At 44.7% G+C, this 12384-nt stretch overlaps 1 protein-coding gene across 1 annotated transcript; it reads right to left on the bottom strand.

The window, feature by feature from the left end:
• Positions 1-3922: 3922 nt before the first annotated feature.
• LOC127587146 (probable G-protein coupled receptor 139) lies at positions 3923-9973 on the bottom strand. The gene is made up of 3 exons (XM_052045339.1): positions 9837-9973; positions 6046-6143; positions 3923-4824 (listed from the first exon to the last, which is right to left on the bottom strand). Exons 1-3 carry the CDS (start codon positions 9971-9973, stop codon positions 3923-3925), a joined length of 1137 nt encoding a protein of 378 aa, XP_051901299.1.
• Between the last annotated feature and the right edge of the window lie 2411 nt (positions 9974-12384).

Genomic DNA, 12384 nt, shown 5'->3' with positions numbered 1-12384 from the left:
AACAGAAAATGCTGGAAATGCTCAACAGGTGACAGGACGGGTGTGAAGGTTTTAAGGAGGGTGCAGAACAAATTCACCGGGATGTTGCCTGGTTTGGAGAGTATTAGCTATAAGGAGAGGCTGGATACGTTTTGCGGAGGAGGCTGAGCGGATACCTGATAGAAATTTATAATATTATGAGATGCACAGATAAGGGAGACAGTGAGAGTCTTTCTCCCAGGGTAGAGATGTCAAATACGAAAGGGAACAGGTTTAAAGTGAAGAGGTGGGTAAGGAGATTTACAAGGCAAGTTTTTGTTTTGCACAGAGAGTGGTGGGTGCCTGGAATGTGCTGCCAGGGGTGGAAGTGGAAGCAAACACAGTAACAACCTTTACGAGGCACTTGGGCAGATACTTGAGCAGGTAGGGAATGGAGAGAAACAGGCTGTGTGCAGGCAGGTGTGCAGCTGAAATTGGCGTCATGGTGGACACAGACATGGTGGGCCGAAGGACCTGTTCCTAACGCTGTACTCTTTGTTCTGTGTTAGGCCCCATCTGAGAAGCAGAGACAACGTGTCAGGTCGAAGACCCTTCGTCAGAACTGGGAGAGAGACCGAAGGAGTGTGTTGAGCTGAAGAGGTGGTGGGGCAGGGGGTTGTCTCTGACAGGGCAAAACTGAGGTGACCATGGGGATCAGCTGTAGACAAGGTTAATTCTGGTCAACAAGTGAGTGGGTGCAGTTAGGGAGTGAGACTTTGTCAAAAGAACATAGAACAGTACAGCACGGGACAGGCCATTCAGCCCGTGATGTTGTACCGAACTTCATTCCAATTTACACTCTGACCTCCTCCTGTGTAGCATCCATATCCCTCCATTACCTTCATATTCACTTGTCTATCTAAAAGCCTCTTCAACTCCACCAGACTGCCTGCTTCCACTGCTACCCCTGGTGACCCACTCCAGGCGCCCGACACTCTCTGCATAAACATTTTGCCCCTCACATCACCTTTAAACTTCCCACCTCTAACCTTAAAAGCATGTCCTTTGGTGTTTGACGTTTCTACGCTGGAGAAAGGACTCTTGACTGTCTATCCTATCAATGCCTCCCATAATTTTATAAACCTCCATCAGTTATCCCCTCTGCCTCCGACGCCCTAGGGAGAACAACACAGGAAAAGACAAAGGAGTTGCGAAATTCAAAGAGGGAAGAGGTGTCTGGCTGGGTATGTACCCCGCTCCCTGAGAGAAAAGGAAACAAACAAGCCGACATTACTCTAACCTGCGGGTATTACAAGCACCTTATGTTTTTATTTCAAATATTTACTTCTCTACCTGCCGTTAATTCATCTCCCTTATAACGATACTGCGAGCGTTCAGATATACCACTATTATTTTTTTCTTCAACATTTTTTAGTGGTTGACCCCATTTGCTGCTTGTCTCTGTTCTGCTTTTTTAAACGTACGCTTCCTGCTATTGTTTCGCTTCTTCCCAAATTTCCTTTGAGGTTCCCAAAGCTATTTTTCATCCTCGAACACGCTCAACCTTCGAAGACATTTCGCCCCGACACTACTGAGGTGTATCCCCTCCGATTTCCCCGGGTTCCGCCTGCCCTGAAACAGTCTCGCTGACTCAGTAATCCGCAGCCCTCCCTCTCACCCCCTCTGTCCCACCACTCGTTTCCTTGCGAGCTCCACTTATCCTCTTCTTATCACGTGGCTGGACTAATCTCCCCCAAATATGCCCAGAAAACCTCGCCCGCTCCCTTCGCCACTGTGGTTAATGAATCCCACACCCGCATTTCCTTCATTTCCCGCACGTCTGCTCCCACCCCACCTCCTCCAAACAGAACAGAGATGGGAGTTTCCATGGTCCTCACCTTCCACCCCACCAGCCCCTACATCATTAGTGGGCACTTCCGCCAGCTGCAACGCAATCTCACCACCAGTCGCATCTTACCCCACCCACTCCTTTCTGCTTCCCACAGGGTCAACTGTTTCTGTGATCCCCTGGTTTCCACAGCACTCCCCACCCATCTGTTCCTGACCACTGGCACTTTCCCCTGCAACCGTCGTAGGTGTAACACCTGTCCCTGCATCTCCTTCCTCACCACCATCCAGGGACCTAAGCAGCCCTTCCAGGTGAAGCAGGGATTCACATACGCCTGCTACAACCTTGTTCATTGCTTTCGGTTTCTCCAGCATGGCCACCACCAATTCCTTGCTCTTCAATTCGAGATTTCCCTTGATGAAACTCGGGATCCGCCATACCATCAAACCACTTTCTCAACCCTCTTCGTCGTTGTCAAAGTAATTCGGATATGTTATCACCGCGTGATCGCATTGTCGTGCCCCTGCCCAACTTATGGATTCATGTTTGTACAGCTCCTTCTCACCTGTCAGTATCTTTGAGCTGGTACATTGGTAATTAGCTTTGCTTTTTGACCTTCAGTTACCAGCAGTGGACTCAATAAAGGGAAAAGCTGCATATAATATCGTTCATGTTTCAGTTGAAGTTTATTGGCACAGGCATCCGTATACAAGGTATAAATGCCATGAACATTAGCTGTTTGCAGCAGCACAATATATTACAAGGATGACAAGCGTAAGCTAACAAACTATACGTGCGCAAAAATAACCAACGCCACGAACATAACAACACTAAAGCAAGTTGAGAGATAGAAAAAGAAATGAGGCCGAGGTAGCGTCAGGTCGGCTCGAGAACCTGCTGGCAGTGAGGAAGAAGCTGTTGTTTAACCATGGATGTCAAATGCACAAATTATGTTTCTTTTTTTCTGTGCTCTCGAATTTCTACCAGGGATTTATCATAGAGTATGTAGAAGCCCGTGGATCCAGTATTATGCACAATTAACTGTATATCAGAAGATTTATTTACATCCACACATAAGACACGGATTATTTGAGGCATTTTAAATAGAGCACAATGGAAATATCGAGCGATTCATATTCACATGGCGTCACTTCTCTCCTTGGTAAAACTCAATTTGAAATTGGAGTACAGGAAGATCACATTCCGTATTTCAGTGGCAAATGCTTTTGTGCGAACAAGCCCAGCTCTTCGAACCTGCTTCGAGATGTGACAAGACCAAGGCTGCTCTGATTGAAAACTCAACTCCGCCTTCTTGTCTATCCGTGGCAAGATTTCACCTACTTGCCTACTAGGCAACTATCTACATCTGCCATAGACATCATCTTTCACCGTCCACTGAGGAAGAGAGAGTTCCAAATTGGCACGAGACTCTGAAAGAAGTAAGAAGTACCCCATCTTTGTTTTAACTGCGAGATCCCTTATTTTTAAACAGTGACCTTAAATCGAGATTTTCCAGCAAGAGGATACAACATCCATCATGCAAAAGTCCCTCATAATCTGATGTGTTTCTATCAGATCCACTCTCATACTCTCAAGAAATAAATGTGTTAATTGCCTTGCACCTTATTATCTGCCTGCGCTGCACTCTGTAACCATAACACTATATTCTAAATTATGTTATTGTTTTCCTCTGTACTACCTCGATGCACTGATGTAATGAAATTATCAGTATGTACAGCATGCAAAACAAAGTTTTTTTCCACTGTACCTCGATACACGTGACAATAATAAACCAATTTACCAATGTAATGGAGGAAGGTGGGATAAAAGGTCAGCTTTGACTTTACTGAATGGTGTATCAGAAACGACAGGACGAATGGCCTCTTCCTGTTCTATTTATATCCTGATCTCCAAACGCTCTAAGGCTTCGGGAGGTGCCGCCACTGCTGTTCTCCAACCTTCAGTCCACTTTGAACCACTGACTGCTACTACTTAAACTGCTGTGTAAGGAGACAATTTGAACGTTAATGTTTAGTTTCTGAGAAGATGCGCCCGACCTTCCTCTCAGCAGGGAAGTGTTCAGGCGTGTCTGTGGAATTTGTCCGGGCTTCTTCCCTACTTTAGAAATCTAGCAATCCGTGTTAATGGATATTTCAGTGATTTCTTCAACTCCTCCCTGAACTTCTGCTGAGTCGCTGCATAAATGCAGGTGTTCGTGCAGCAGCTCAGGAGCAGGAGCATGTAGCCGACCTCCTGCAGGATAAACACGGGATCATCGTAACCAGAGTATGTCAGGGTGTTTGTGATTCTATAGTAGAGGAAATGGATGATAAACGTCATCCACAGGAGCACAAAACTGCCGGAGATGGCGAAAAGTAAAACGATGGACCTTTTTCTGTTCTCCATTTCAGGGTCCTTGTGATCTGCCGGATGATTGTGGCGGCGGAGAGCTTTGCGCCCTCTGCTTGCCACTATGATGAACCTGACAGTCAGGACATTGAGCAACACGATGAGAAAGAACGGGAGGAAGGGAGTTGCGATACATTTAAAAGCGGAAAATATTATCCACAATGGGGCAGTGTAGAAGTTGGGTTTTGTGTGGCAGTACCACGGCATCCCGTTGATTATCTGCATGGGTTCAAACTTAAAGTACCAGGGGATATTTTGCAAGCCGCCCAGCGTGAAAATCATCCCAACCACGGCGGCCGCCACCTTTTGCCTGCAGTACCGGGTCTTCAGTTTGTCGCAACAAATGGCTACAAAACGATCAAACGTGAATGCGACCGTTAACCAGACAGAAATGTCCCTGGTTGCGTAAATGAGGACGATTTTGAGACTGCATATTGGCGTGAGCGACATGTAGCTGGCTGGGAGGTAAATGCCAACAATCCTGTTCAGTATAACCCCGGTGATGACGACGAGTAGGTCAGCTGCTGCCATGCCAACAAGATAGTGAGTGATGCATTTAGAAAGGCCGCATTTTCCCCGGGAGAGGATCACAATAGCAATTATATTAGCTAAAATAAAACAAGAAAAAATAAGATTAAACTTCCAGCATTTTCATCCTGTAAAAGAAATTACTTCGACGTATGTAATTCGATATTACGCGGAACAATATTGAAAGCAGAGGTACGTTTGACGGTGGCGAACTTGTAATTAAGTTGTCAGAACTTAAGTTGTGAGAAATTGTTGACTGGACTCAAGCGAGGTTGCATGTGTAATGGGAGTGATGCAGTCAAAACATCGGGTGAAGGACAATTCGGATGAATTGGGTTTTTAACGGCGATTCTCCCCCCGCAGATGGTGTCTAGTTTGTTGAACATTTTCATAACGTTCCGTTTCTATTTCAGACTTGCACCACCTGCAGTGTTATATTATCGAAGGTAATACCCCAGGTAAATGCAATTCAAAACAGTAAACTTTCGGCAAAAGCTTCAGCCGGTAGTCACGCAACCCACGTGGATTTAACTACCATACAGGGTTTATGAGTTGTCCACAGTTCTCATAGATATGATCGCGACGAATGGATTGCTCATCTTTTAGTTGGAACCGGTTGTTACCCGACTGAATAGCAAGAGGACAATTATTTTCTTCAACAGTCAATCCGGTTCCATTCAAATCCAAACCTGGACAGAAGGTGTTGGGTAGGGAAAGAAAAACTGCACCGTCTCTCGAAGAAAAAAAAAGCGATTCCACGCAAAGAAGTAAATCATCGAAGCTGATATAAATACAAGCTTTTTTGTAAAGAGAATAATTCTCAAGCAAAAATTGGTTTTCTTGTCTTTTTAGATCAGCTGTTTAAGAACGTTACAGAGGTAGAAAATGGAGGGCGGGAGGTGAGCTGAGTTATTTAGATCCTTAGATGGACATTCACATCGGATGCTGCAAGGTGTCACAGGGAGGGTCTTCCTCCCTCCAACTCGCGGAGGGAGAAGAGGCTGAAGCAATGCATCTACGTAACCTGCCTATCAGTGTTGAGTGACGATTATTATTTGCAACGTGTTTAGTTTCACAGACTGTTCATTGGCAAGGCTGGAGTTGATAAAGTGACCTTGCATCATATGGAGATATTTACTTGAGGCCATAAATGTTACTTGTTTGTGGATTATCCTGCACGAGCAAAAAAGCATAGATCCGAAAAACGCGATCGGGTAGAAGCAATCGCACATGATATAGAGCATGTGCAAAAAAAAAAATAACCGGAGACGCATCATTCAAATGTGATGTTAATCTCTTACCAGGAATACCGGCAGCTGCAAGGACAGGGTAGTAAATGGCGTATACGAGACCATTCGCCGGTTCATGCATCGTTTTACTGTCAGAGATCTTGATGCGACTGGTCACGAGAACAATGCTGCCCAGTTCCAAGAGAAACCTTTATGTATATCTCAACAAAATCCCCAGCGAGGCAATTAAACAGCGTCTCGCTGTTGACAGTTTATATTTATTTGAACAAGGATAAAAATAAAGCGTTGTTTCAGTAAATGGCGCAATTGTGAACGTGTCTGCTTGCTATGCTCGACATGACGGGAGTTCTACCTGCAATCAGTGAACATAAAGGGAACGCACGAGTGGCAGTGGTAAAGGGACGATGTACGGGCCCTTCAGCCGGCGCCATTCAATCAGGTCATGGCTGATGTAATCTGGTTCTCAAGTACAACCAGATCAGACGCGTTCTGCCCTGTGTTTCCTCACTGGAGAATCCTATCATTCTAGGAATGAATCAAAAAAATCTGTTTTACAATCTTCACTGTTATAACCACCCTAAATAATATCTACATATACGCAGAACCCCAGGCATGGTCTCGTCGAAACTCTGCACATCAGTTGAATAACCTCCTACTCTTCTTCTCCAGCCCTTAGCAACACTCCGCTTGCCATTTTATATAATTTTGGAAAGAGAATAACATCTGGACTTCATGTACAAGGACACACGCATCTCTCTGAATACACATCTGTTGTTAACCCACACAACTGACTCTGATTTTCTGCACCTCCTTCCGAAGTGGATAATGTCACAATTCCCCATATTATCATCCATTTGCACCATTTTGCTCACTCGTATGATATGACCGTAAGTTTGTATGGTCTCTTGTTTCCTCTATACCTTTGCCGTTTTGTGTATGGACGTGAACTGGATCCAAGGTGTAGTCCACAAGAGCAAAGTGACGTGCATGGTCTGGCAGTCGGTAACTTGAAAAGATATCGTTAACTTTATTAGTCACGTGTACATCGAAACACACAGTGAAATGCATCTTTTGCGTCCAGTGTTCTGGGGGCAGCCCACAAGTATCGCCACGCTTCCGGCGCCAACATAGCATGCCCCCAACTTCCTAACCCGTACGTCTTTGGAGTGTGGGAGGAAACCGGTGCACCCGGAGGAAATCCATGCAGTCACGGGGAGAACATACAACGGCAGACGGAATTCAGCCAGAGTCGCTGGCTCTGTAATAGCATTACGCTAACCGCTAAACTATCAACCTCCACTGGCCGTTGGTGCTCGGCAATAGTTTCAGATCATCAACGAATAAACGAACAAGTCGCAGGAGGAGGCCACTCTGCCCATGAAACCTGCTACCTCATTCAACAAGTTCACGGCTGATCTGATTGGTACCTCGAACCCTATTTCGCTCTTATCTTCGGTAGCTCCCTCCCCCACATCTCCAATCAAGCATCCATCTATCTCTGTCTTAACAAAAATGAAAGGTTCTACTCTACTGTCCTTCAATGCGGGGAGTTCCAGAGCCTGGCGACCTTTTCAGGGAAAAAGGACTCATTTATAAGTAAGCGATCCCTTGTTTTAAAACGACAACACTAATTCTAGATTCTCCCATAAGTTGCACATTATCTCCCATTCACGCTTTGAAGATTCCTTCGGATCTTAAATGTTTCAGTCGTTCCCTCTTACTGCAAGAAACGTCAGCTGACTTGTTCAACTTTTATTCATACAAGCGATCGTCTGCTGAACCCTCCCCTTTGGATTGCCTCCAATGCAATATCAGCCTTCCTGAAGTTAAGAAGCAAATACGATACTTCCAGTAATGTAAACATAGCGTCGAATATCCTCCCCTCTTTCAACAATTTTGATTCCTGCTGTAGGACATTTACCTTCGGGATAGTGCAGTCTAAGTTCAAAACCAGATGAAACACAATTTGAAGCTTTCGGACTATTTCCACAGTGCACAATTAACGGTTCGTATCCACAGCGCCCACACTTGCCCCAAAGGTGAATTTACCCTCAGCAGAACACTTACCAAGAGAGTTTAGCAAAACCACCTCGATCACTTTGCACGAAAATGGACTTCTTTTAGTTCTAATTGCGTTCTTTCTTGTAACAATTGCATTTAATGTATGCTTAATTCATGTTTTGCTTGTGAATGTCGCATCTGTGACGATGTGTGACTGCGATGCTGCTGCAGGTAAGTTTTTCATACATGTGCGTACATGTACTTGTGGAGATGACAATAAGCTCGATTTTAATTTTGACTTTTCTTGTCCTTGCGTCTTCTCCTTCTCATATTCAGGTGGTATTTTTCAACCTGCTTTCATCTGGGTTGCGCGATACAAACCGACGGACATTATATGGATACCACAGATGAGGACTTGTAAACGAGACCCTGACAGGTTCCGTGTTTGCGTACATGAAATGCATTCAGGTTACGATGAGTTAAGAGTTTTAAAACTTGCATATAGTGCACATCAAATACGTATTCATCGAGGCGCGTTTAAAAGCATGAGAGTCCTGCGTCTTCATAACCGACCAAGTATTGCTGATTCACACAACTGTCTGTCCCTCCCAGAGGCTCTCTAACAAAGCCATAGATTCATAGAGTTATAAGAACGGACACAGGCCCTTCGGCCCAACTCTTCCATGCCGACCAAGATGCCGACCAGGTCTAATCCCATTTGCCCGCGTTTGGCTCATAACCCTCTGAAGCTTTCCTATCCATGTACCCGGCGAAATGTTCTTCTTTAAACATCGGAAATGCACCTGTCTCTACCACTTTCTCCGGCAGCTCGTTCCATCCACCCACCACCCTTTGTGGGAAAAGGTCCCCCACCCCCGGGTCCCTTTTAAGTGCTTCCACTCTCACCTTGAACCTGTGCCCTCTAGTTTTAGACTTCTCTACCCTGGTAAAAAGACTGTCTATTCACTTTACCTGTGCCCTTCGTGATTTTATAAACATCCATAAGTCACCCTCAGTCTACTACGCTCCAAGGGAAAGGAAGTCCCAGACTATCCAGCCTTTCCTTTTAGAGGAAATGCTTCTACCAATTAAATTAAATACACAATCTTCAATTATTTTCCTCATGGCAAATGGGTAAAAGAGAGATTGTTCTTATTCATCCTATCAAACAAGCTTAATATTATTTGTTGTTACCGCAGCTCTGCGATGAAGCCAATTCCCTTCTTAACGTGCAGATCTCATTACACATTTGACGTTGACATTGGAAACTCACTGACGTTGTATTGAATCAAATTACATAGAAAGTACCAAGCCACACAGTGTTTAGGCTGAGGGACTGATTAACAAGCGTATTGTTGTTACCAAACCCATTCTCTGGGGAACTCTGTCAAGTATATATCAAGAATATCCTATTTGTTTTACACAGAAACTGAGAGTGATTGTTTTCTTCACCAGAATAATGCATGAACCAGTAACGTATCAACTATATTTCATTTTCTACCCCATTCTTGCTGCTGTCGGAATCCCAGGTAAGACATGATATTGCAAGATTATTTATTATTGAAGCCAAACATTTATTTCTTTTTCCAGTTACGACAGAGCCACCAATGACAGAGCCTCGTGACAGCCATTGATTCTGACATATAACCATCGCTCTTCAGGTGCTCAATCAACAGCAGGGACTTTGATGACGCAACCTACCATCTTGCACTTTTGGCCGCAGCATAGGACATAGACCGTCAGTGTTTACTGTGGTCAACCAGAGTGTATGAGTTATTGCAGGGATTACAGAGAATGTGACGGCAGTTACAGGGGGTCACAGGCAGTGTGTCAGAAGTTACCTGAACTTGACATAGACAATCAACTCGATACGCATTATTTCCTCTGCCCACTTAATCATAAATTGTATCAGCGCACCTTCCAAATCCAGGTTTGCTTCCCTTCTCCAGATGCTGCTCGACTTGCCGTGTTCATTCATCGTTTGTTTTTCTTCAGATTCCAGCATCTACAATCCCTCATATCCTTCCTTTTGAAGTCATCTTAATGCTGTCCGTTCAGGCGACGATTTTTACCGTTAACTTTTCTATCTTCAGTTAACGTGGTGGCGATGGTGATCCTGTCGGGAGGAAAGTGCGGTCTCTCCGGATGGATCACCCGCTACCTGGTGTCCATGGCACTGGCGGATTTGCTCGTTATCCTCACGAGCGTAGTCCTCAGCCGAATAATCAGTGTTTATTTTCTAGCCAGCTTCATCTCCATTACGCCCCTGTGTCGACTCAAAACTTTCCTCATTTATGCTTCTAAGGACAGCTCGGTTTGGTTAACTGTCGCTTTCACTTTCGATCGTTTTGTGGCAATCCGCTGCCGGGGAATGAGAAACAAATTCTTCAGGAAGGAGACGGCAGGAGTGGTTATTGGGATTGTGTTTGTTCTGAGTTGTTTAAGAAACGTCCCTTGGTACTTTGCATTTAAACCTCTGTACTTTGTTGACAACATACCGTGGTACTGCGTCTTCAAGTCGAATTTCTATTCTACAGAACCGTGGCTCGTCTTTTCCTTTCTTAACCATATTCTGATCCCGTTTGTTCCATTAATTTTGATTTTACTGTTCAACGTGATGACAGCGAAGCATATTTTCGTGGCCAACAGTGTACGCAAGGCTCTCCGTTGCAAGAAAAGCAGCGAAGCATAAAATGATCCCGAGGTGGAGAATCGGAAAAAAATCAGTCGTTTTACTTCTAACCATATCGGGCAGTTTCATCCTCTTGTGGATGACCTTTGTTGTGCATTATTTGTATCATCGAATTACCAACACTTACATTTACACGGGTACCAATGACCCTGTATACATCCTCCAAGAAGCCGGGTACATGTTACTTCTCCTGAGCTGCTAAACACGTTTATTTATACAATAACCCAGGCTAAGTTCAGAAAGGAGCTGAAGAACTTGGTGAAATACGCTTTGGTGGCAATTGCTCCATTGATCTAGTAGTGCGAAAGGATGAGACTTGAATCGATTTAACCTTATTGACATGGTGCGTGTTCTTGCAACTTAAAGATGATAAATAAATAAAAATACGTTCACTTCCACTTCGCTTCTTCGGTTGGCATTATCTGGCCAATCTGAGGTTATCCAATTTGAATTTAATTTAAGTTTGGAGACTCGTCCCTCGCCAGAACAAACAACGATGGGAACAGATATATTATTAATAAGTACAACAGGCTTAATAGTTAGCATTAAGTAGTACCTAAGGAAGATGATAGTCAGATTGTGTTAGTCGTCAGTATTTACAGGACGCCTCCGGGAGTGTATGAGTATTTACAGAGGAACACCGGGAGTTTGTCAGTATTTGCGAGGGGTCCCGTGGAGTGTGTCAGTATTGACAGGCTGTCCCCTGGATTGTGTCAGTACTTACAGGGGGCCCTCGGGAGTATGTCAGTATTTACAGGGGGTCCCGGGGTGTTTGTCAGTATTTCCCGGAGGTCTCGAGGAGTGTGTCTGTGTTTACAAGGGGTCCCCAGGGAGTGTGTCAGCATTTACCGGGGGTCCCGGGGAGTTTTTTGGCATTAACGGGGGGGGGGGGAGTCGGTGTGTGTATCAATATTTCCAAAGGGTCCCGGGAGCGGGTTGTCATTATTTACTGGGAGTCATCTAGAATATTTTGCTGTTTACATGGGGTCCCCGGGACTTTGTTCGTCGGGAACGTTGCAGCCTTCTGGACTCTGCAACTTTAGGTAACTTGATTGCTCTGTCTGTATCAGATGTCCACGTCTGATATTGCTTGTTTGTTTGATTTCGTTTCTTTCTCGTTTTTTGTTCCCCCGGGAGTAAAGGACATGCCTGGCCTGACCTGCCCGGCAGATCATTCCGTTCTGCATTTCGCATCTCCTTGCCACGACGCTTGTATTTATGCAGGGTTGTAAACCACGTTCAAGGGGGCATTGAACCAGTGAACTGTCCGTCTATACTTCTGTCTCAACTTGTCAAAAGGTAATATTGTTTTCATGATGCATCGCAGTGTCTAATTTGTCAAATTGTGATCGGAATTTCCTGCGGTTTCAGACATTTAGTGCAGACGCAGTCACCAGGAATTGCATCGGTTTCTATGTGTCCAGATAATGCAGATTCAACACCTCACGTCTTGCTTTGCATCCTTCGATAAATCGAATTAATTCATCAATTGTTAAAGATTAATATAAAATATCTCGATATTGAATTGCAAATAAACGGTTAAACGGAAGACATTCAATGTCCACCCAGTATACAAGAGGTCGGATACGTAGCGTATTGTAACCAATGCCACTGTATGGTGCGGTGAAGGAGAGGCGATAGTAGGAGGAGGTAACGTGTATTGAGGAACGCCGTAATTCTCATCGATTTGTGCTGGT

This window comes from Pristis pectinata, chromosome 39 (genome assembly GCF_009764475.1).
Source record: "Pristis pectinata isolate sPriPec2 chromosome 39, sPriPec2.1.pri, whole genome shotgun sequence".
Classification (NCBI taxonomy): Eukaryota; Metazoa; Chordata; class Chondrichthyes; order Rhinopristiformes; family Pristidae; genus Pristis; species Pristis pectinata.
This window is presented reverse-complemented; position numbering and strand designations above follow the sequence as displayed.